General features: G+C 41.3%; 1 protein-coding gene across 7 annotated transcripts in view; it reads left to right on the top strand.

Moving 5' to 3' along the window:
- Window positions 1–24,323, top strand: part of ERC2 (ELKS/RAB6-interacting/CAST family member 2) — a 514,390-nt gene that overhangs the window by 377,665 nt on the left and 112,402 nt on the right. The window contains exon 19 of one of the 7 annotated variants that reach the window (XM_077924930.1): window positions 8,566–8,632. The exons of the other annotated variants lie outside the window; for them this stretch is intronic. Within the exon in view, the coding sequence (XP_077781056.1) occupies window positions 8,566–8,592 (27 nt within the window). The 3' untranslated portion in view covers window positions 8,593–8,632. The remainder of the gene's footprint in view (window positions 1–8,565; window positions 8,633–24,323) is intronic. 7 annotated transcript variants of the gene reach the window in all.

Raw genomic sequence — 24,323 nt, 5'->3', positions numbered from 1 at the left:
TCCTATGGAACACGTTATAACAATGCTGCGCTGCTGATTGTATCTCTTTTGCTGAATGCTGTGGTGTCAAAGCTTTTATTAAACAAAAGAAAGAGACGGATGCACTCCATGCTATCATAGTAAATTCTTTCAGAATAGTAAGTCTCACTCCTCCCCCAGAACAAATTCATAGATTTTGCCCTACCTTGAAAATACTGTCTTTTTCATTTGCCCTTGCTGACTCTCCCACTCTCTTCATATTACTGCAGCCCAGTGCTAATTAATGTCTAATCCCTATCCTAACAGCACATATGCTTTTCTGGAGCTGCACTGATTTCTGTTACTTAAAATGTAGCCATTAAATGTGCAGTTAAATTCCTTGCTTTTGTATTGCCCATAAATGACACAGACTGCTGTGCCTCCCCCTTTACTCTTCTATTCCCTTCATGAATTTTTTTTGTGATATGGGTTGTTGAAGCTGTTTGTGATAGCTACTGTATAGCTCAGCTAAGGGGCTGAGCCATGACTTGGAAGAAGAGCTTCAGAGGAAGGAGACCATAAAGCTCACTGGTAGAGCAGATGCTTTGCATGTAGAAGGTCCTGATTCAATTGCAGGCATTTCCAGCTAGAAGGTCAGGGTAGGAAAGGCTTTGGCATGACACCACTGGAGAGGTGCTGCCAACCAGATTAAATAGAGTCCCTTGCAAATAGCTTGGCCTGAGAGAAGGCAGCTTTCTATATACCTAAAACTGGTGGAAAGGATTCCCAAGGTTAAAATTGCTAAGCACTTACTTGCAAGTTGATTGACACAATTTGCACCAGTCCCACCTAAGTAAGTCCAGGCTTCTGAGGGGAAACTCATAAGATTAGAGTCTAGCACTGAATTGTTTCTAGTGCAGCTAAATACGGTAAGTGATTTTTTAAAAAGCTCAGCAACCTCCAGCTTGTTTTGAGGGTACTTGGCAAAGCTAAACTGGCTGCTTGTCAGTGCCATGTTGTTGTTGTTGAGTCGTTTAGTTGTGTCTGACTCTTCGTGACCCCATGGACCAGAGCACACCAGGCACTCCTGTCTTCCACTGCCTCCCGCAGTTTGGTCAAACTCATGCTGGTAGCTTCGAGAACACTGTCCAGCCATCTCGTCCTCTGTCGTCCCCTTCTTCTTGTGCCCTCAGTCTTTCCCAGCATAGGGTATTTTCCAGGGTGTCTTTTCTTCTCATGAGGTGGCCAATATCAGGGCCATATTTCTCCTTAACTGCGCTCAGACTCTTTTGCCCACTGAATCCTGTAGGGTACTGAAATCAGCTGCTCACATTATATTAGATGTGGAAGGTAACAAAATCCTATAGTTGACAGTAACCCACAAAAGCATATGGGCCACTATAGCCAATCACATTATATGGCAGTGAGGGACAATGTGGAAGGAAAGGGCTTTGAAGAACGCTGTCACATTTATTCCCAGTGAGGGTCAAAAGTAACTGGGGAAAAGAGGGAGATGCTTGACTCAGCCATACTGATGATATACCAGTAGGTCCTCAGAATTTTGTTTCCCAGACAATGACGTTTCTGGCTGATGTGTTCTTCTATTAAAGCTGTTAATTCTGGATGCATGTACAGGTCTAGGCATCACCAAGTTTTATTTGACCTTACATGTTTCCCATAAACTGACTCAGGATTAGTACATTGTCATATTTTCTTTTCTTTTTTAAAAATAAATGGCCCTATACATTTTTAAAAACATAAAAGTCTTTTCAGGCCACAGCAAGTAAACATATTTGTTACAAGAAATTAAACCCCTTATGTGGCAACCAGCATGTAAAAAAAGAGTATTGTCTGCAGCATGTAGAAATTTATAGTCTCAGGGCCAGTAGTTACACGTTTGACAACTCAATGCATCAGTTGTAGCAGGCTGCAGACAATAAGAAAAGATGTCTTATATCAGCTTTTTTTTAAAAAAATATATCATAAGATGAGCACATTATTATCACTAGATTTACTTAACTCAAGTTGAGATGTTAATTCTTTGCACTCAGGGACATGAAAGGCTTCTATGACAAGTCTTGTCAGGCAGGCTTTTCCACTGAAGGAAGGAAGCCAAAAGAGTTTAACTCATGAACATTGGGAAGACTGTGTTGTGAAAGCACTTTTAATTGATACTCTTGTCCTACCAAGTATTCTAAAACCACTTCATTGTTTATAGATGTTAGTCATATTATGGGAGCAGTTGTATTCAGTTAGGAGGCTGTGGCCTTTCATTCAATCACATTCATACGGTCTGATTCTTGATCAGATGGCTGATGTGGTTGCTCAGAAAATTTCATGATTCAAAAATGTAACATTGTAGTTCACCTAAGAAAAGCAAACAAACAGACCCAGACACATCACTTGAACCTATTTAAGGACTAGCAAATTAGTCTATTCTCAGTCCATGTCACTTTCACATCTATTCACTCATGTCTTTTTCATTCCATTTCCACATTGATTTGTCAACTATATTAAAAGAATCAGTCTAATACTCATGGGATCTGAAACTAGGTAGTACTTATGTATTTACTGATTTCTGAAATGTGAGAGGCCCATCAGTATTGGCATTCCACTGGCTCCAGAAGACAAACCTGTCTGGGAAAGCATTGCTCTGAAATTGAACATCTGATCTTACTGTTTTAAATGGTTTTAAAAAAATGTTTCAATTGCCATGCTCTTTAACCAGTTTAACCAGTTTAACCAGGGACGTGGGTGGCGCTGTGGGTAAAAGCCTCAGCGCCTAGGGCTTGCCGATCGAAAGGTCGGCGGTTCGAATCCCCGCGGCGGGGTGCGCTCCCGCTGCTCGGTCCCAGCGCCTGCCAACCTAGCAGTTCGAAAGCACCCCCGGGTGCAAGTAGATAAATAGGGACCGCTTACTAGCGGGAAGGTAAACGGCGTTCCGTGTGCTGCGTTGGCTCACCAGATACAGCTTTGTCACGCTGGCCACGTGACCCGGAAGTGTCTTTGGACAGCGCTGGCCCCCGGCCTCTTGAGTGAGATGGGCGCACAACCCCAGAGTCTGTCAAGACTGGCCCGTACGGGCAGGGGTACCTTTACCTTTACCTTTTTAACCAGTTTGCTTTATTGTATATTTAAATTAAGGATGTTTAAATGCTCTGTATATTAATTAGATATGGGTTTTATAGTTGTAAACTGCTTAGAATGCATATTAGAATATAAGTGGCATATAAATTAATGACGATGATATAATAATAATAATATTAATATAGTATACATGCTGTATTATTATTAATACTATGCATTGTCCTTAAAACCAGGTTAAATATCAGGGAACCAAACATTTTTAGTTATAGTAATAAATAAAGGAACACATGTTAATTTCTATCTAGTTTAGATGTTGATGTTGTAATTTATCACTTATGGAGTGCCTAAGGTTTTCTAAGAGCTGCACAGAGATTAAAAGCTAAGGCATTCTCTACCCACAGGCTCACTATGGGGGGTGGGGGTGGGGGTGGAAAGACAAGCAAATTCAGGAGCCAGTTCTTGGAGTTATGAAATCTGAGCAGTATCATGTGATCTGGACAGATGATCCCTCCCTGCCTTTAAGCTCGCATGCACACACACAATCCGACAACCCTTAGTCCTCTAGCAGTTCTAGAGCAGCTGGGAGTTAGAGCCATGCTAAGATAATATCTTACCCTATTCAAAGGGCCCAGCTGTACAAAGGGGTGGCAGGAAGGGAAATCTCATTGTCCAGTGAAGGCAGTTGCTGCCACACCTTATCTTGTTTCAAAAAGCACAATGAAAGCAATGAAAAGAGAGCAAACAGACAGTGAGAGCTGTATTCATCACCTACTGCTTATCATGGCACTGCTCCCAAAGACACCCTCATAAAGGCTACGCTGGAAGGCACCAGTCAATGTTACAGTTTTCGCAACAACTTTGGCAATGACACTTAATCCATCTGCTGTCTTCTACAAACACTGCATGAGCATACTACCAGGAAGCAGCCACAGTGCCACCACCAGCATAGCCATAGCTCAATAGGAAGAAAGAACCCACACTCCTATATTTATTCCTTTTTATTTAAAGGCCTTTCAGACCCCCTTTCAGCCTAAACCTTTGAGGTTACTCTCAGAAAAATGAAAAATTGTTTGCTTAAATAAACTTCTAGAGGCATTTTCAAAATAGAAGTGGGCAGACATGTTTTGTATGTGCCAAGTCGAAATCTGCTGCATGCCAAGCTGCATAGCTGCAAATAAATTAAAAAGATTTAAAGCTTGTACATTTCATGTCCAGGAATTCCGCAATCCTGTGTGGCCACATCTTTAATCTAACATGACTGCCACTGATAATAAAATGGAAAATTTAAGAAAAACACACCAATTGAGCTACCTATTGCCTTGCAATCATCTTGTTGTATCCAAAATGTCAGCCAAATTAACTTTTGGTGGTCCAGGTCCTGCTTAGGACCAGCACTATGCAAGCATTCACATTTTAAAAAGGTGTACATAAAGTCGCATCTCGTTTGGTCTAATATTTGGAACAAACGGAAGTTCCTAGTTTGCAAGGCCAGTTCCTTATACAAGTCTTGGCTTCCTGCATAAGCTCCAGAGCTGCCCTCAAGCAGGGTTTCTGATCCTTTGGCAGTCAAGTCCAAGCAGCACTAGAGCAAGACTTTGGCCAGGGGAAAGGCAGAGGAAGACAGGCCGCCATTCCAGTGACAGCAGTTCAGTCAATTCCATAGCCAAGTGGCTGGAAGGAAACATTGTAGAACCTTGTACAACATTGTACAAGTGACAGTTTCCCCAGGAGAAGGGTTCAATGGCCACCTGAAGACCACTGTTTATATTCAAGGAGTGCTACTAAAATTGCACGACCACATCTCTAAGTATTGTCGGTGTTGGCGCAACAGAAGAAGCTTCTTGCCCAGAAGCTTGAGAGACTTGAAAAATGAAGAGGGTCATCTAAGCTAATGGAGGGTGTAGGAGCCAAGTCCATTGTTTCCTTCAACTATATTAAACAATATAAAAACTGGATCTACAATTGCACTCCAAATTCATGCACGGTGAAATTAGGGAGAACATTTTGCAAAATATTCTTTAGGGGAGGACTAAGATACTCCATTAGTTCAGGCTACTGAACTTTTCTTTGAAAAATTGTCAGAAAATTGTTTTATGATACACTTCGCCTCATCCCTACTTTTCAAGTCATAACTTCCTCTTCTTTTCCTTCTTTTTTGTTTTGCTTTTAACCCAGTGTCATTCTCACAGCTGGAACATTTGTTTGTTCGTATAACCATGCCATTTTATTTCTGTCTACTACTACGCTTAGGAAATCTGTGGCATCTTCTGCTTTCTGTCATTTATATTAAAAGGGAAGAAAGCAAACCATTCAGATATTTCTTTCCAAAATGACTGCAGAAGACTCTTTAAACCCCAAATAAAATAGAAATATTTCAATGGGGGGGGGGGGAATTGGGGTGAGAAATGAGTTGATAGTACACGATATATTGTAAACAAACTATCAAGGGAAAATAATGTTTCAATTGATTCAAAGTCAAGGCTCTCTTGGTGCTGTTTGTTAGAAAAAGTAAAATCCCATCTGAAGTTTTTGACACTTGATGGCTGTGGTAGATTATGGCATTAGTAGCAGTAGCAGGGTGGCGCTATGGGCCTATGGCTTGCTGATCAGAAGGTTGGCGGTTTGAATCCCCGCGACGGGGTGAGCTCCCGTTGCTCGGTCCCAGCTCCTGCCCACCTAGTAGTTCGAAAGCATGTCAAAGTGCAAGTAGATAAATAGGTACCTCTCTGGCACTGCTCTGGTTCACGAGAAGCAGCTTAGTCATGCTGGCCACATGACCCGGAAACTGTCTGTGGACAAATGCTGGCTCCCTCTGCCTATAGAGCGAGGTGAGCGTGCAACCCCAGAGTCATCCATGACTGGACCTAACGGTCAGGGGTACCTTTACATTTAGGATACAGTGCCATAGAAGATGGGTGGCTTGAGTCCTGATCCTTAGACACTTTGCTTTAACAAGATCATGTGGGATTTGATCATTTAGAGCAGGGGTAGCCAACATGGTGCCCTCCAAATGCTTGTGGATCATCCCTACCCATTGGCCATACTGACTGGTAGTTGAAGTCCAATAACATCTGGAGGGTAGCACATTGGCTATTCCTGCACTAGAACATTTTGAGAAACACTGGCCAAGTGTAGAAATTTAAATTGGACAAGCAGTTAAAAGGGATCAAAACCAGCAAGTAAGGGAATATGGAAGTAGAATTATAAACTGAAACAAAAATGAATGCCTTCAGTGTCCCTATTGAAATAAATATGGTAAAAAATGGGCTGGCTTTATTCTAAGTTTAATTATATTTAAATTTATATCTGACTGCCATATTTTTCTGCTTAATTCAGTAATGTACATAACATCTGTCTTAATGTCTGCTTTAAAAAAAAATCAGCTGTTCTTTTATTATATTGACTTGGTTGAGGTTAGTAGTGATGTTGCCGTTGTGGGTTTTCACAATGTAGTATATGGTATATTTGAATAATAAACAATAATGCAACATCACAATGTTATGCGTATTTATTCACAAGTAAGATTGTCCCTAACACAAGATAAATTTCAGAGTCAGCCAACTGCAGAATTCTCAATACTGAAAAAAAGTAATTCATAAAATATATTTAATTGATTTATTTACAATCCCATATTGGTGTCTTCCAGGGATAAGATAATATGTATTAGATGGCAGTAGTTAAAGTAAATATGGTAACCTGTGTACACAATCCATCAATTATTGCTACTTTTTAAATCTCTGTTAATCCCAGTGATGGTTTGTTGAGGCAAAAGAAAGAATCTATGCCTGACGCAAAAGTTGACTGTGACATAAGCTGGAGTAAAGAGGAATGTGAGTAGAATTCTGCTCATATGGTGATCCTGTTCCAGCTTCTTCTCTATGTAAAGGTAAAGGGACCCCTGACCATTAGGTCCAGTCGTGGCCGACTCTGGGGTTGTGGCGCTCATCTCACTTTATTGCCCGAGGGAGCCGGCATACAGCTTCCAGGTCGTGTGGCCAGCATGATTAAGCCGCTTCTGGCGAACCAGAGCAGCGCACGGAAACGCCGTTTACCTTCCCGCCGGAGCGGTACCTATTTATCTACTTGCACTGGCGTGCTTTTGAACTGCTGGGTTGGCAGGAGCAGGGACCGAGCAACGGGAGCTCACCCCGTTGCGGGGATTCGAACCGCTGACCTTCTGATTGGCAAGTCCTAGGCTCTGTGGTTTAACCCACAGCGCCACCTGCGTCCCTTTTCTTCTCTGTGTACCACCCCTAAAAAGCAACACCGGAAGGCTGAGGAACATTCTGCAATGGTGTGGAATGCAGCCCATGGGGTTGCAGCAAGAATAGGCCATAAGTAGGCACCTTGCATTAATACAAGGCATCTATTGATGTAAGCTATAATGTTTTCCTCCTTTTAAAAAAAAGTTTCTTTCCCTACAAAAGAGACTTCCATTCCCTACATCCACCTGGTTTCTCAGACCACTTAAGCATTTCTTTACAATTTCTGTGGGCTTGAACTCAGCTTATCATTGCAAGATGGCCATGGCTCTGTGTGTGGTTTTCTTTCCACGCCACCCGAGCTACCTGCATCTTGATCTGAAAAAGCCCAGTGAAAGAATTTACCTCATGAACTGAAACACAGGAAACAGGGGAGGCTGACTGCCGAGCACCTGAGATTAGCGCAGTCAGTTTTTCTTTCTTTCTTTAAAAGTAAAAAGATTTCACTTAAAAAGAAACATGACCAGAAAAACCAGGAGCACAGTATGCAGCCTCCCAATTCTCTCCTATGAAGAGTTCAAAGATATGATTTGTAGAATGAAATAACGGACATCACAAACACCCTTTGGTCACCTTGGAAATAAAATAGTCACAAGAAAGCCCTGTATCTCACCTATGAGCATTGCACCAATATTTCCTCTCCCCTTTCATAATTTTTGGATGTGATTTCTCTTGTGATAAATTGATGGAGAATGGTCAAGAAAAAATTCAGGGGGCATATTTGGCACCGCATTAGTATACCATGCAGTAATGGCTTGGATTGACTTTATGTAAGAATATACTTGCCTTGCTAAGTTATCTCATTCTTTGTCATGTTGTATCATATATGTCTGTGCCTTCCTGAAAGGAAAGCTTTTATTATTGTAGTAATTACCAATATGCCTGTGATATACATGTCGGTTCAGAGGTCAGCCTCACGGAGATCTATGGCAGCTGCTTCCAGGTAGGTGAGCATAGGATTTCAGCCTTAGACTCTTTCTGCAATAGTCTTAATTGGTTTTTATATGCAAACCATTGCTGTTGAATTGTACAATCCACTTTTGATTCACAGTTGCAGTTGGATGTACGGAATGACTTATTATATTCTTGCTTTTGTTGCTTGTGATATAACATAGCTGCTGCTTAAATTTCATAACATTTTCTTTGAAAACTTTAATGCCTTCATCATTGAAGATCGATGTATCTTCAGTTGCACCACCGTAACTAACCGTTTCTTCTTTCATTCCAATGCTAACACCTTCTAATGTCTGGCTGGCAGGATGATGAGGAGGGAATATGGGCCTAAGCGGTTCCTATAAGCCAAAGTTCCAGTTTTGTTTTGAGGGGTGAGATACCATTTTTATTCTCTATTTAGATGCAATTTCATATTGTCTGAACTGTGAGCTACATGGACAGGTGTATCTCATGAACATTAAATACCGTAAATGTTTTAGTGTCTATCTGGAGTCACAGGTTGACAATAGTTTTGAATAGTTGTGGATGACCATAATTAAGTGTGATTATTCTGATTTGTAATGGTATGGTGTCATGTTATTGAAGATAAATGTAAGATCCCCACCACCACCAATTTATTTACGGTACATCCTTTATTGCAGTTATCAGGGTTTTTGCCTTCAGTCAGATTATACCAATGATGATGGTATGTAAATTGCACTGAAGTGTCTTATTTGGTGCAACTTACGAGATGGCCATCTCATTGGCAAATAATAATTCTGCACAAGTAAAGTTTGTCAAAAATAAAAATAAGGTGATTATTTCTGATGTAGGGGAAATGGCCACTTCCGTTCTGTAGTGCTCTAAAACAAATGGGGCACACTGAACTTTATAAACAGGAAGGACATACCTTGTTATGTATTCAGTATAGGAATGCTATTGTAGGTGGGGGAGGGGCACTCACAGAAGCCTCGCCACCGTGTACCTGTGCATATCGCCCTGTGCTTTAAGTCTCCACGCATTAGTGTGGTGAGTGGGGAATGCCTGCAGGAAGCCTTTTTGAGTTCATTTGAAAGTGAGTAGAGTCCTCTGCATGGGACGCGGGTGGCGCTATGGGTAAAAGCCTCAGCGCCTAGGACTTGCCGATCGAAAGGTCGGCGGTTCGAATCCCCGCGGCGGGGTGCGCTCCTGTTGTTCAGTCCCAGCGCCTGCCAACCTAGCAGTTCGAAAGCACCCCCGGGTGCAAGTAGATAAATAGGGACCGCTTACTAGCGGGAAGGTAAACGGCGTTTCCGTGTGCGGCTCTGGCTCGCCAGATGCAGCTTGTCACGCTGGCCACGTGACCCGGAAGTGTCTCCGGACAGCGCTGGCCCCCGGCCTATAGAGTGAGATGGGCGCACAACCCTAGAGTCTGTCAAGACTGGCCCGTACGGGCAGGGGTACCTTTACCTTTACCTTAGAGTCCTCTGCTGTAGCCCATGATAAAGCATGGTCCCTGCTCACCTGAGGCATTTTGCTTAACTTCAAGGCAGTGCAAGTAGAAGCCCCTTTCAGACTTATATCGCTTAACACAGGGATGACTGGGGACTTGAGCGTGCAGGGCAATGTGCACAGGAGTGCTTCTATGCCCCCATCTACAGACACAAAGAAAATGCCTTTTATTCCTATGTTTAATGAAAGCATGGAAGTTGTGGAAAGTTGGTGTATATTGACAGTCCTGTCCTTTTGACTGGAAAATATTTTTCAAAGTATCATTGGGCATGGAGGTCAGCAGGGATCTCCAACCTTAGGCTGGCCTAGCTGGCCATCCCAAAATTGTAGTCTCCAGCCCCCACCTCTTCACCTATCAAGCCCTGACCAGCCATGCACTGGAGCTGGAATGACACTACTTTGGAGGGAACGGCCTTTGTGGAGAGGATCTCTGAGAGTCTTCAAGTAGAGGGAACCTCCCCCACCACCTTTTTTGTGGCTTGGCAGCCACTGAGAAGCAAAGACTAGTGAGGTGGTTGCCCGGCTGTTCCAGTGTGGTTGAGCCAGCCTTCCTCTCAGCTTTTGAGCTGGGGTGGTGACATGGATTTCCATGAAACTGCCAAGATCAGACAAGGAAGGGGAGAAGCTTGTACTGCTGTGCTACTCCCACATACTTCCTGTTGGTGCCATATACTGGCATTCTGGTGGAAAAGGTGGGGAATTGGGGGTGGCAGGAACATGGGCAATGGCAATGGGTGGAATTAAACTACAGATGCAATGATGCAGGATTGCTGGGGAAGCATACAGAATAACTGATAAAGTGGGAGGATGTGCGAATGGGCCTTTATAAATCTACTTCAAATGCACTTTTAATGTATCAATGACACGTTCCTGAATAAAACAGAAGTCTGGGTGGTCCCTTTGGCTTCGATAAAGCAGGAGTACGTCAGTGGGAAGATTAAAGGTTACTGATCCTTCAGTTCTTGTACAGTGTAAAATATGGGGCTGGTTAAGAATGAATTGCAACCAAGGCCATGTGTATGTTGACTGGAAGTTGTTGACTTAGTAACATTGATAATTTCTGGGCTTTATTTTCAAAGTGACACATATTTGGGTTCTTGTTAGAGAGGATATTTACGAACATATGGTGTGGCTATCAAAACCAGAACAATATTTGAATGTATAGTTACATATTACAGATATAAATGCAAATTGTATATTCTGTGAGATGTGCTACTAAATTTCACACAGAGAGGAAAGAGGACAATCCTATATACAGTTAAGCATGTGTAAGTGTCACTGAAATTAAGAAGATGTATATATGCTTGCTTAAGTGTCTACTGGAAAATACCCAGGTTATATGTGGTGGCAAAGTTTGCCAGCACTTAAATTGTTATACTTTAGCTCCTGATTTTTCTCTCATCTACTGTTGAGAAATATATTGAAAAGGAGCCCAGCTTTGTTCATGTGATTTTCTACTAAATGTCTGCTGTTTGTTTTTATACAATACTATGTGTAATTATAAAGCTTTCCTTACGAAGGAGTTGTGCTACTGGAATAAGCATTCCTTTTGCTGCTTTCAAGCAACGGTCTGATTTTACATCTCATTGTGTGCACATGGATGCACAAAATAGATTTTTGTTTGCTTTCCAGGTGCAGAAGTATTTGGGCAAAACAGCCCATAGGATTCCATTCCTTTGTTGGGTTGCCAGTGTAATTTACACCATATTGTTTTATTCCAGAACATTGATGAATATCTTTTTTGCTATGCCAACAGGAGCCTGGTATGAATCCAAAGCTGGAAGCAGCAGCTTTCATTTCCCCAGATTATTCTGAAATGTAGATTTATTTATTATTTCCCCCATTCTCCTTCACAATGGATGTGAGGCTTTCATAGCTTTGGCTAAGACATTAGACTTTTGCTGTAGTGACCCTTTCTCCTCTCCCAACCCACCAAGAGCACAGGCACTTATGTAGAACATAACGTTTACTGAGTAAATATTCTCAGTATTTATTTTGTTGTTGTTACAGAAGATAATCAAAATTTATCTGATGAATTGTAATGTTTTTCTATGAGGTTTATAAGTTTAATTTTAGATGTTTTGTAAGCCATCTGGAGCTTTGGAGGAGGTGTGGTAAAAATGTTTTAAATGAATATAGATGTGAAGAATAGGGCATTGTGACCAATCTGTGTGTTATGATTCTGAGTCTATTCTAAGCCAGGCAGATGCAGAATTCTTGCCCACCAGCAGCAACTGGGGAAGACCAGTGCTCACAGCTGCTGGGTCAGCAGGAATAGCTGAGAGTGTTTATTCCATCTAATGCTTGTTCCATGTGTTGCTGCACCAATTATATCTGGTGGGTGTTACAGTATGGTGGACTGTGTTTTAGTAAGGATGAGGAGATACCCCATATTCAGTGCATCTAGGGGAGACTCTGTGATGGGTAACTGTTGAATCAGGTGAGGAGAAAGGATATAGACACCTTACAGCTATCTGTTCACCTGGTCCACCACTCAGTTGAGGTTCTCAGGGTTGCCATATCAATTACCCATTGGGCCTGCAGATTCTGCTTTTTCAGGTCGCCAAAAGAGAAATCTCCTCTTATCCACAATTTAGTTCTGAATAACTATGTTGACCTGGCTTGCATCACTGAGGTCTTAGTGCAGTGGTAGATGAGAATGGTGACATTTATCTCAGTTAAGCCCACCAGTTACTCAGTGGTGCAGCAAGATAGACCCAATGAAGAGAGAGGTAGGGTTGCTGTTGTCTATCATGATATTATATCCCTTACTTGGCACCCTACCCATCAATCCACTGAGTTTGAATGCCTTTATTTGATACTGGGTATCAGGAACAGGACAGTGATTCTGTTTGTGTACCACCACCCAACTGTTGAACAATCTTCCTGCCTGAAGTTACTGAGGTGGCCCTACTGGAGTCTCCAAGGGTTAAAAGTTGAGAGGGAAAGTGAAGAGGGTCAAATCTCTCTAGAATGTTTGTGGTTTGTTCAAAATCACAAAAAAAGAAGTTTACGAGAAAGTATACCATAGATAAAAAAATGTACCAACAGGACAATTTATTTTTAAAATAACATTAATATTTATTTGAAATCAAGTTTAATTGAAAAAGGTGGGTTTATATTTAGAAAAGATTTTTAATACTGGGATGTCAGACCAATGCATTGTTTTGTGTTTTGTTTTTGTTCTATTACTAGGCAGTTGCTTATGATAGCAAAAAGAAATGAGCAACCATAGCACATCTTTACATAAAATGTTAAACATATTCATATAATTTACATCCACAAAGTTATTAAGGAGGACTACTTGGTTTTGAAACCAAGCTTTGCAGCTAATTTGTTTGGTCTCACCATCATCTCTGGCCAACCATTATTACTGAGGAAGCACCTTTAAAAAAAAAAAAAATCAGACGTGAGGACTTAATGCAATGAAGGTTCTATCATACCAGCTTTAATTCTCTGGAAAAGCTATTTCAGCCTCAGGGAGGTGACTGAACATACTGTGCGCAGACATGGATTTCACTTACCTTTTCAGAAGATGCCTTCACAGAACCCTCAAACTGCTCTTTAAACTTCTCCAAGTTCAAGAAGCAATTTGCAAATTGACACAAGCTCAGTTTAAAAGGGAACCTGGGGGGCATTTATCCTGCTGAAAGCTCTCAACTCAGGAGAAGTTTTAAGGGAAGTTTGAGGCTTCTTTGAGTAGAACTTCTAAAAACGTAACTCTGAGAAAACGTAGGTGTGTGTCCAGAATGTGTGTGTGTTCCCTTCTGGATCACATCCTGTACCTCACATTAAATTGAACAGATGGTTTCAGCTTCTAAAATGTAAAATCTCCCAAGAGGCTCATGAATATATTGGACATGATCTTCAACAGACTTCTCCAATCCAGTGAAAAGAACAAGATTCCAAGAAACCAACTGTGTCTTGTGTATAATTAAATTCAGTTCATATTATATGAATGACAGACCTTTTTTATATTACCAGAGGGACACATTTACATAAAAAGAATAATGAAAATGAGAGAGAGAAACTATAGATCTTCACAAAAATGGTCCATTCCTCTATTATTAAATTAAAGAGTGGGGAAAATAATTGTAGGATGCAATAATTTAATCTGTACTCCAAATTCATTTATTTCCTCTGTCCTTCTTGTACTGTACTTTGTTTCCAGCCACAAATTTTGGTTCTGGAAATGCAGTCTATTACATATTAATAATTAGATTTGCTGACACATTTGTTGAATTCAGAACACTTGTAGCACATCTTCATTCTCTCATGAGAGGATCATAAAGCAAGAAAGATTTAACTTATTAGCATGCTATTAATATGATAAATATAAATATAAATATAAATATAAATATAAATATAAATATAAATATAAATATAAATATAAATATTTCCGCAGGCTCAGTCGGACCTGCTTGTCTTTCAGAAGCAAAAACTTTACAATACAGTATATGTAAGTAACCCCCTGCTATATTATAATAATCCATTAGCTCCTTGCTTGTCAAAGTAACAGGATGTGCAGTCACTTTCAGTAATTAACTCAACTGCACATCTTACGGAGAACTGTCAGAGCTGGATATAGACTTCCCTGAAGTCTCTTGAAAAAGACAGAAAGTTTGCCTTGATCACTGCAAGAAGCATTTGGATGAATGCTGTATATCATAATTTGCTTGCTAAGTGCCACCTTGTCTTGGACTGGAATCAGAATTACTAATGCCATTTGATCCATTAGTCCCTGCCCCCGCCCCAACACACACACACAGATAATACTTCATTATGTATGTAAAGCTAAGTGGTTCTGAATGTTTATGACACCGTGTTTGTAAGCCTGGTTTGGAACGTAGATTCAGTGGGATCATAACACTTAGATGATATATGATGAATTGAGCATCATCTCCCCCATAAATTCTTCTGAAGGCAGGAGTGCCAAACTAAGAAATACTTTTACATACCTATAAACCAGTAGGCAGGTTGCTCTGTGTGAGTACAAAAATAGGTTCAATCCAGGAGAACTTTTTATTGAACAGCTAAGTAAATCACACAAAAATTGAAAGCTGATTGTTCTCAGTATCATCCCCCCGGCCCCTAGCAATCCAGACTTTTCGACTATTTGCTCAGGTTAGGGAAAGGAGTTCACAAATATAAATCCTATGCTTTGCAATATATATTCTTCTGTCAGGTCTATTTCTTGTGTTGTTTTGATATGTAACTAGGTGCAATAGCAGCGCTGGTTGGTACACCTCCAGGAATGTCTCAGGATGTGGTGGAATTAACTACTGCTTTTCTCCTTTCATTTACCTTGAACTTCGACATGATTGCATGTTTGAGAAAAATACTCTGTACAAATTCCTGCTATGAAAATCTTTGTGATTACAAAGGGTGTTTCCCACTTGCCATGTATTGTTTGCTGCTGGCACAGATCTTGCTCAGAGAGATGACAAGCTTTTGCTTTTGAAGCAGAGTCACATTCTTTTAAAATGGTGCATGAACTACGTTTTTGAAGTCAGTCTACTTCAGTAAGAATGTATTTTACAGGACTTCTATCAGTGTGGCCTCTTAAACTCTGGGGTGCTGATTTTTCATCTGGAATAGTGATTCGAAACTTAATCCGCTTGAGTTTTGTGTTCAGATTTAATAGTACTTCACACCTCTTTCATTTATTATACATATAAACAGCCTATTTTCCAACTCTGGATAGGAAATTAAATCAGGAAAAGTTTTTTACTAAAAAGTTCAAGGAGAAAATGTTTGGCTTAAAAAACCTTTTTGGGAGGGGGGCAGAAAGAAGTTCTGAAATTGAGGTCAGTTTGGGGAATATTTTTTTCAAAGGGTTAATGGAATGGGCTGACAATTTCCCCTGCCACAAGAGCAGGTTCCCTCTCCCACCCTTTATGCCTAGAATGAAGCTTCTCTAACTAGATTTTCATCCACCTGGTAATTTCAAAAAGGCTTCTGTTAGGCCAGGTTTATGGAAGCCATTCATGTCTGTTTCTCACTTAAAGCCGAGCAGCAGTAAATGGTGGTGGGTGGGGACTATAGACAATCAGCAACAGTGCTGGCAGTGCATTTGCATACCCTCCAACACAATGTGGCCCAAATTTGGGACACCATCTTCCGGGTCTGCACTCCCACACAAATCACGTAACCCGTGAGAGATTGCGGATCCGGAAAAATAACTTTTGGGGGGCACAGTGCCCATAAATGCTCATTTTGGGGCATCACGCAAGATCACGGACCTTAAAAACAGCTTGGAGGGGGGCAAGAACTTGGCCCCAAATGGCCACCATATACTTGGGGGGGGGGGACAGGACGTCCCCTTTCTTCCAATGGTATGCATTTGCCAGGATGGAGCAGGGTGAGTTAGTAGTAGGGTCAGGGGCATGAGAATTAAGAAATTCCTCAGGTGGCGCAGCCGCCTTTTCCTTCTAGTTGTTTAACCAGTATTGCTGCGTGTTAAAGATAACAGACATGAACTAAAGTAAAAGAAGAAGGCAGAAAGAGGCTACAACACTTATAAATACTAGTTGTTGGAAACTGTCGAGGGGGAGGGTGCTATTCTGCTCAAGTTCTGCTTCTGGGTTTCCCACAGCGGTCACTGTGATAACAGGATCTAGACTAGATGGGTCATTGGCTTGCTCTAGCAGGCTCTTCTTCAAATTAGCAGCTGTAGATCTCATGCTACAACATTTGGGAGAAGTTATTGACTGTCTTCATTTCATAAAATCAGAACTGTTTTTGGCAACTTTTAAAAAAAAACCCATTTTTTAAAAAAAATATTTATGGGAGATGCCAGGTTTGTTTAGAAGAGTTTGCCTCTGATTCATTCATTTATTTTTATCTGTCAAAAGTCAGAACTGAATTTGGCAGCTACACTTTGGGATCAGCATGCTTAGGGCTGAATTTGATACTCGGCAGAACAGAAAATTAGTAAAACTTCACATTTCCAAATATGCTGCACAAATGAAAATTTTGCACTGTCTGAACTGCTTTGGTTGCTGTGGCATAAACATTAGTATTTTGATAAAAGATAAACTTGGAGCCCAGTCCCTGGAAAATGTGGCGGAACCACATTATGTTGGTGTGCTCAACTGGGGTAGAGACCATGGTAAAAGCTTATTCTATACAATTTCTGGAAATTGAGTCAGATCACCATTATGATGCTATTACCAAATGTTTGTAGAGTGGACCCTGGCTTTGATGATAAAGATATTAAAGGATTTCAGTCACACACCAACTTTATGTTGGCACTCCACATGTAACCAATGAAGCTGCTTATGGTTTCCAAAGAGCTCCTTTGACGTGTGCAAATGCTTCCATATTCACACTAGAGTTATCCCCCTCCACCTCTCTTTTTAACCACAGCACTTGCTGCCTTAAGAGGCTCTTCCCAAAATTCACTTGAGCTTTGGGAATGCTTTTTATGCAGTGTGAGGGATTTGGTTTTGGAAGGGATGCTTCTGGAGCCTGGCTAGGCATGCAAAATCTACCACACAGAACTTAAAGTGCTGCATTCCTAAAAGGAAGCATGCAATCTGATCCTATGCATGTTATTTGGAAGTCAGTCCCACGGAGTCCAGCCAGTCTTACTTCCAAGTAAGTTTACTTTAGCCATGTGTGTCTTAAAACATTAAATTTAAGCAATTTCTTTTTCTAGATACAAGTATGGTATTATATGTAAAACCACTTATTTTTATCATTTAAGATAAATATGTTTGCAGATGTTTTTTTCAGATTTAGTAGTTGGGGGGGGGGGAGCATGACCATATTAAAACTAGTATTTGTAGCATTTAGTGGAGTGGGTGAAAGCTGGAAGAAGGAGTCAGAACTGTCCAATTCATTTTTCTCATAAAGTGTGTGGATGCCAGTTCTGTGCAGAAAAGTATTGTTACAATATTGTCCGGAGACCAGAGGCCTTATAGAATGTGCAATTTTTCAAGTGGTATAAGTGTTTGTTATGTTGAAATTTTGCTATTATATTTGGGGTGGGAGGGAAACACTCATGCAGAAATTGGAAGGGATTATTTATTATTACTCCTGCCAACCTAGCAGTTCAAAAGCACGCAGTGCAAGTAGATAAATAGGTACCGCTCTGACGGGAAGGTAAACGGCGTTTTCGTGCGCTGCTCTGGTTCGCCAGAAGCGGCTTAGTCATGCTGGCCACATGACCCGGAAGCTGTACGCCGGCTTCCTCGGCCAGTAAAATGAGATGAGCGCCACAACCCCAGAGTCGTCCACGACTGGACCTAATGGTCAGGGGTCCCTTTACCTTTACCTTTACCTGTTTATTATTACAAGGAACATCACTGCTAGGCTTTGTTGCCCATGGAGCATCTCTTGTGTGGCAGTTTTCTTTCTTTTATTCAGTGTGCTCTGATGTTATGGTATCAACTCCACAAAGCCGTTGACCCCCAAAAGTATTCAAACTAGAACTGCACTGATTTCCTCCCCCCCCCCCCCCAGATTTTCAGGATAAAATGTCCTGGAAAATACCATATGTATTTTTAACACGGCTGCTCACACAGCTTCTTTATCCCACTCTTCTGTTTCTCCTCCTCTGGTGCTAATTGGGAATCACATAGCAAGCACGGTGATGTCATGGTGCTATGTAGCCAATTGGGAATCACAATTGGGAAGCACGATGATGTCATGATGTTATGTAGCCAAACAGATTTGTAGCAGTGCCACTGAGGGCAAACAAAGCAGCATTGCCCACACTTGGGTGAGAGGAAACACAGGAACAACTCCATTTTCTCATGCTTCAAGGGCAGCCCACAAAGTCACCCCTACTCCGCGTGGGAAGACGAGGAGCATGCTTGGCTGCTTTGGCAATTTGGGGACACATAGTGTTTACCCCTGTTCCCACAGAATGGGCAGCTTTGCCCTTGTGTAAACAATCCCCATAAATCGCTAGAAGGGGGGGTATTTTTGTGTGAGAAAAACATTTCAAAAGTACCCTCTGTTTTAGCTTACCTCTTCTTCTCTGCAGCGCAGTCTAACACCTAATCCTTAAGCTGTTTGATCCCTTGGTGTTTCTTTGATGTTTTGAAGGACAACCCCCCCCCATTAACTCCAGGCTGTTGGGTTGGTGCCAGCAAATTACATTTTATTGCCATTGTGCCTGGATGCAACTCTAGTTGACAACTGCCCCCACCCACTGCTATAGGGACACAAGGGAAACAGCTGTTCTGTTTTGAGTAGAGATGGGTGGAGTGGACGTGTGACATCACATCTGCTGACTAAATCCTATTTACCTTGTACCATTCTGCATGCGGATCTTTACTTTCCTGCTTGTGAATGGAATGTCCTCAACCATTTGTGAGAGGCTCAGTGACTTCAACTGTGAGAAGCTATTCCTGCAAAAGCAAAACTGATAGTTAAATTACTTTTCAATTGGTGGAGCAGTACTTCTATGCAATTTTACTATCAGAGAGTCCATCCAGCTGCTCACGACTCAACTAGACGGGTAAAGAGAAAACAATTTATATGCGTTGTATGTGCGATATAACATTGCACCACCAGATGGCGATGTGGAGTCCCGTTTTTCTCTACCTGTTTTCCCTGTTTAAGTTTACAACACTTTAAACTGAAACACTTCTTTGATGTGTCTAGATCCAGCCTCAGTCTTTAAAAACTGAAAACCAGCTTTTTATAACGAAAATGCAAATACTGGCAATGCATACATTAGTTATTTTGGAAATATTTGGCTTTTTTGACTTTATCAATTCCCTCATTTTGTCCTATGATAGCAAATGTGACCGTGTTGGGTTTTCTTGCCAATTGGCCATTTACATATATGCTTAGGTTAACAGCACTATTGACACTGCTCCCAGTTGGCTCAACAACACTTATATCTCACACCAAGTCCCGGCAGCCCTCAACATTAGGTCCAGGGCTGCTGACCCTCTGGTCAGGGCCATGACCATAGGGCTTAGTCATTTAGGGTATCTTGAAATCTTACCAAGGGTGATAGTTGGACCAGTACTTGCAATACTGTATACATCCAAGAATGTTGTAAATCTTGCCCCTCCTATTGAAATGTCATCTTCTCTGTCGTCCCTCATCTGAAACAGCGCAATGGATATGACATAGGAGGGGATGGTCCTTAACAAAAGAGAGGCCGTGGCATCTCTTCCTAATACTTGGAAGTAAGGCTGATGCTAGATTTTGTTAATTGTAAGAATCAAGCCACGTCTATGAGAAATTGGAATTAACTCATTTTATTGCATGTACAGAACTTTAAAACTAGGAACGTATTTGTTAGGTGGCAAATCCCAATGGGATTGAATTAAAGAATTATGCCGTCTCACAGATCTTAAATTTTTACTTTACAAGGATTTACCAAGGGTTTATGAGTTGCTGTAGTTCCCTAAAGCTTCCCAATTGTACCACTTCAGCTGCTGAGGCTGCCAAACAAGAACAGCTGGTAAATTCACAACCGTATATATTTCACGTAGATTTCCAGCCAAAACTCTCTGTCTCCTTGAGGGACTATCCAGTTGGGATTTCAATTTAGTCCACTGATGAAGATGCTCCTGGCTCTTTCAGTGACATTTATTCTTTAGAAGTTATTTCATCTCCTTTGCTTTTTGGTAGGCTCATCACATAGAGCAGACTTGTATTAAATAAAAAAAATTAAAAGATTGTCCAGTAGCACCTTAGAGACCAACTAAGTTTGTTCTGGGTATAAGCTTTCAGATACACTGAAACAGAAGTCACCAGGCCCTTATATATAGTGGGAAGGATTTGTATGTTAGAAGTCTGTGCTTATATAGAAATGAATGGTTCTACTTACTTCTTTCCAGATGATTCTTAGTAAGTTTAGGTGGCAACCATGATAATTCATGTATGGAGGGCTGAACGCATTACCTGGCTACAACCACAGAGTGGCAAGGAAGGGTGGGAGGAAGTCCTACCTTCTACTGGAGATCCTTGCTTGGCAGGAGGGAGGAATTAAAAAGCTCTGAGGCTGTATCCAGAGCATCCAGTTCAGGCTAATTGCCCCACCGACATGCCCATGATGGTCACTGCTGGCCATTCCATGAGAACCATGTGTCAAACAGCTCTTTCCAACTCTATCCCTTCTCCTTGCTACAACAATGCATTATGATTAACGGAATGCGCACCCTCCCTTTCAGATGTTCTCAGTGTCAGCAGTCAGGCCCTGCATGGAATACTCTGCCACTAATCACAGAGGGCCATAGAACTGATAGGTATCCAGCCACCTGAGACACTTGTCACTACCTTTTGCCAGAACACCTATGTTCCAGTGCTGCTGATGGTAGTGGTTGGGAGAGTTACCTTCCTGCTTGGCAAAGAGCATTTTCGTCGTCATCATTATTGTTAAAAGAACTCACATACCGTATTATATTGCAAGAAGAAACATCAAGGCAGTTCAAGTGGATAGCTTGGTTGGTTAGAGCGCGGTGCTGATAACGCCAAGGTTGCAGTGTTAGGGTTCAATCCCCGAATGGGACAGCAGCATATTCCTGCATTGCAGGGGGTTGGACTAGATGGTCCTCAGCGTCCCTTCCAACTTCCAACTCTGCAATTCTGTGACTCTATAAACAGCCAAGAGCAAGATAACAAGAATAAAACTAATTCTGAAAATATAGCTATATTATGATAATATAGCTACTTGTAGTCAAAATGCACAAGAGACTGAACCATCCAGAGTTAAAATATATAACAAAACAAGCCCATTAAAACAGCAAAGCAGTTTAAAAAGGTGACCGTCCTGCTTTGATCGTTGTCTGAAGTCAGGAGATCAGGGAGATGCTTGTCTAAACAGGTGTGTCTTCAATTACTAGTGGAATGCCAGTACTGATGCCCCCCTCCATCTTTCAGCAGGGAGAGCATTCCACAACGCTGGTGCCAGCAGTAAGAAAGCCCCAGTTCCTTGTTACCAGTTCATGATCATAATCTGGCCATGGAAAAACTAACTGGGTTCCATTAGTTGGTCTTAGTTGTCCTTGTGGAGGGAGGAATGGTGTTTCAGGTAACCTGGTCCAGAGCTGTATAGGACTTTGATTGTGCGTAAAAGGATCTTAACACTGGTTTGGTGCTTAAGAAGCAGCCAGTTCATATCCCTTAGCAGAGCTGATGAGAAGCACCACTCAGCACCCTGCCTGCAGCAGCCTGTACCAGCTGCAGTGTCTGGACCAGCTGCAAGGGCATAGTAGAATCTGTACCCAGTTAAGAAATACGTTATATATCCCCTTGAGCAAGCCAGTGCTTCAAGTGTGTTGATATTCCTTGCAGGACACTAGTTGTATTAAGATAATAAGGGAAGCCTCCATCCACCGGGCGACAGTTCTCTTTGAAGCACCATTTACAGGGCCAAGGGGTAGGAAAGTTATAGTTTTCAAAAAGGAAAAAGTTATCAAATACAAGGTTTTTTTTTAAAAAAGAAAATATTAAAAAGAGCTGAAAGGCAAAGAATCCCCCCCCCCCAATGTTCTGTGATTGATGTAAGGCATCGTGGCAAAGAGCTGACAACTAGCTAAAGAGCTAAAATGTTCAATAAAGTTCACTACTGGGAAGCTAAATAATTGCCTTTCAGAATTATTTTTTACCTGCGTGCTCCTTTTGGTTAGAGATTCATGGGCTTAAAAAACAAAACAAAACCCAAACCACCCAATTTTATGCATTGCTACTTCAGCTTGCCAGTCAAACTTTGATCTTATTTTGAAGTGTTCAAAAGCTGTCCATGTTGCAAGATTTTGGAAAATCTGATCTTACAGGTTTAACTTAAATATTGTTTCCATTTTGAAGTCTGTCATGTGGGTGCACCACAAAGAGTGTTTGGTTTTAGCCTTGATGCCTTGGGTGGTAGTATGCAATAAGTAACAAAATACTGGGAATAAAAGAAATGTCCTGAAATGTATCCCTCCAGCTATTGCCCAGTTGAGAGACAGAGAGAGAGAAAGAAAGAGACAGGATGTAAAGTAAAACCAGCATTTCTCCCTTTGATCAAAGGAGAGATTCTCCCACCACCCAGCAGGCGATTAACACATAAGTAAATTCTCTTGTAAAAGCCATTGACTGGAGAAAAGCAAGTATCTGCTTAGCACCTAGAAAGCAAACTTTGCTTATCCGGTATGCAGCTTTCAGTGAAAAAAAAGAGCATTCCCTTTCCAAGTTCAGGGTTATAAGTGAGGCTTAGTTGTCTCAAAATACTGTCTGTCAGCAAAGTGACTTATTTCCCTATATAGTTTGTCTCTGGTGTTATATGACAGCCGCCATGTTTCTAAAAGGGAAAACAGTGAGTTACTTCTTCTGGCTTAAGAGCAGAACTGATGTTGAAATTCAGTTGGGACAACCTATTTACATGTAATTTCATATTTATTTTCACTATTGGCAAATGACATTTTGCATTCAGCGTATTGTATTTGGTGGGATGAGCGGAATAATCGGTTCCATTGTGGTGCTGTTTCTAGCCCCTTTTTATTATGTAGCTTTTTGAAGTACTGGTAAGTATCCTGACACTTGCCCTTGACTTGATGTCATAACTGTCAATCATTCGCTGCCATAAGAGGCCAGGCAATGTCCTGAATGTCCTCCGGACAATTCTTGTTTGCATTTCTGTTACAAAGGGCCTGCCATTGTTATTACACCTGCTAGTGTTCAGTGTCACTGACCTCTCATTTAACGCACAATCAAGGGTGTGTTTTTTTTTTTAAAAAAGAATTAAACTGGCACCCAGCCCACTTAAATTAGAGAATTTGTCATGCACTACTATCTGCAACCATGAGAAGAGGACAAGAATATTACAAATGCCAATCCACTGGAGTATGCCCTTGATACTGTCATGCATTGTTCACTGATTTTCCCCCCTGAACGCTCTTGCCTCTTCAAGTGAATGATGTCATACGTACCCAAGGGCCAGGGTCATTTTTGTTCTTGTTTTGGGTATTATTATCTGTGTCTCTGTCTATCTGATTGTAATTAAGATAATAAGACAACACAATGGGAGGAATTCAAGGTAATGCTAAGCAGCTCACTCTATCAGCTCAAGCATTTTTGCTTGTCTGATAGAATGATCTCCTCCCTCTGCACACTCCCTCCCTCCCTCTGTTTATTGGGATTATTATTATTATTATTATTATTATTATTATGTGTTTTTATACTGTGTTTTTATACTGTTATACCACCATGAGACTTGCTGGTATAGGCGAAATACAAATGTAATAAATAAGAATAAAAAACCATACTATTCTGGGGGTTCTCCCAACTGCAGGGTGTGTTCGCACATTGGAGGAGGAGAGGGGAGAAAAGCCCTGTTATGCTAGCAAAAGACATTGTGTTAGCAGAAGTCATTGCTGAATCTGGCCCATTGTAAGTGACAATGGAATGAAGTGTGGAAGTTAACATTAAGTCAAAATAGGGAACTGGTAAGAAACAGTTTGATAGAAAAGCTGCTTAAGGTGCACCAGTAGAACACTGAAGGGGGATCATGGCCATTATTGACTCTTTTCTGATGAGTATGGGGAACTAATCTCCACTGACATTAAAATACGCAGTTTATGCATGGGTTGAAGGAAGAGCCTCCTCCATCTCTTGCTCTGTTGGGTGTGTGATGGCCTGATC

This window comes from Podarcis muralis, chromosome 2 (assembly GCF_964188315.1).
Source record: "Podarcis muralis chromosome 2, rPodMur119.hap1.1, whole genome shotgun sequence".
Lineage (NCBI taxonomy): Eukaryota > Metazoa > Chordata > Lepidosauria > Squamata > Lacertidae > Podarcis > Podarcis muralis.
This window is presented reverse-complemented; position numbering and strand designations above follow the sequence as displayed.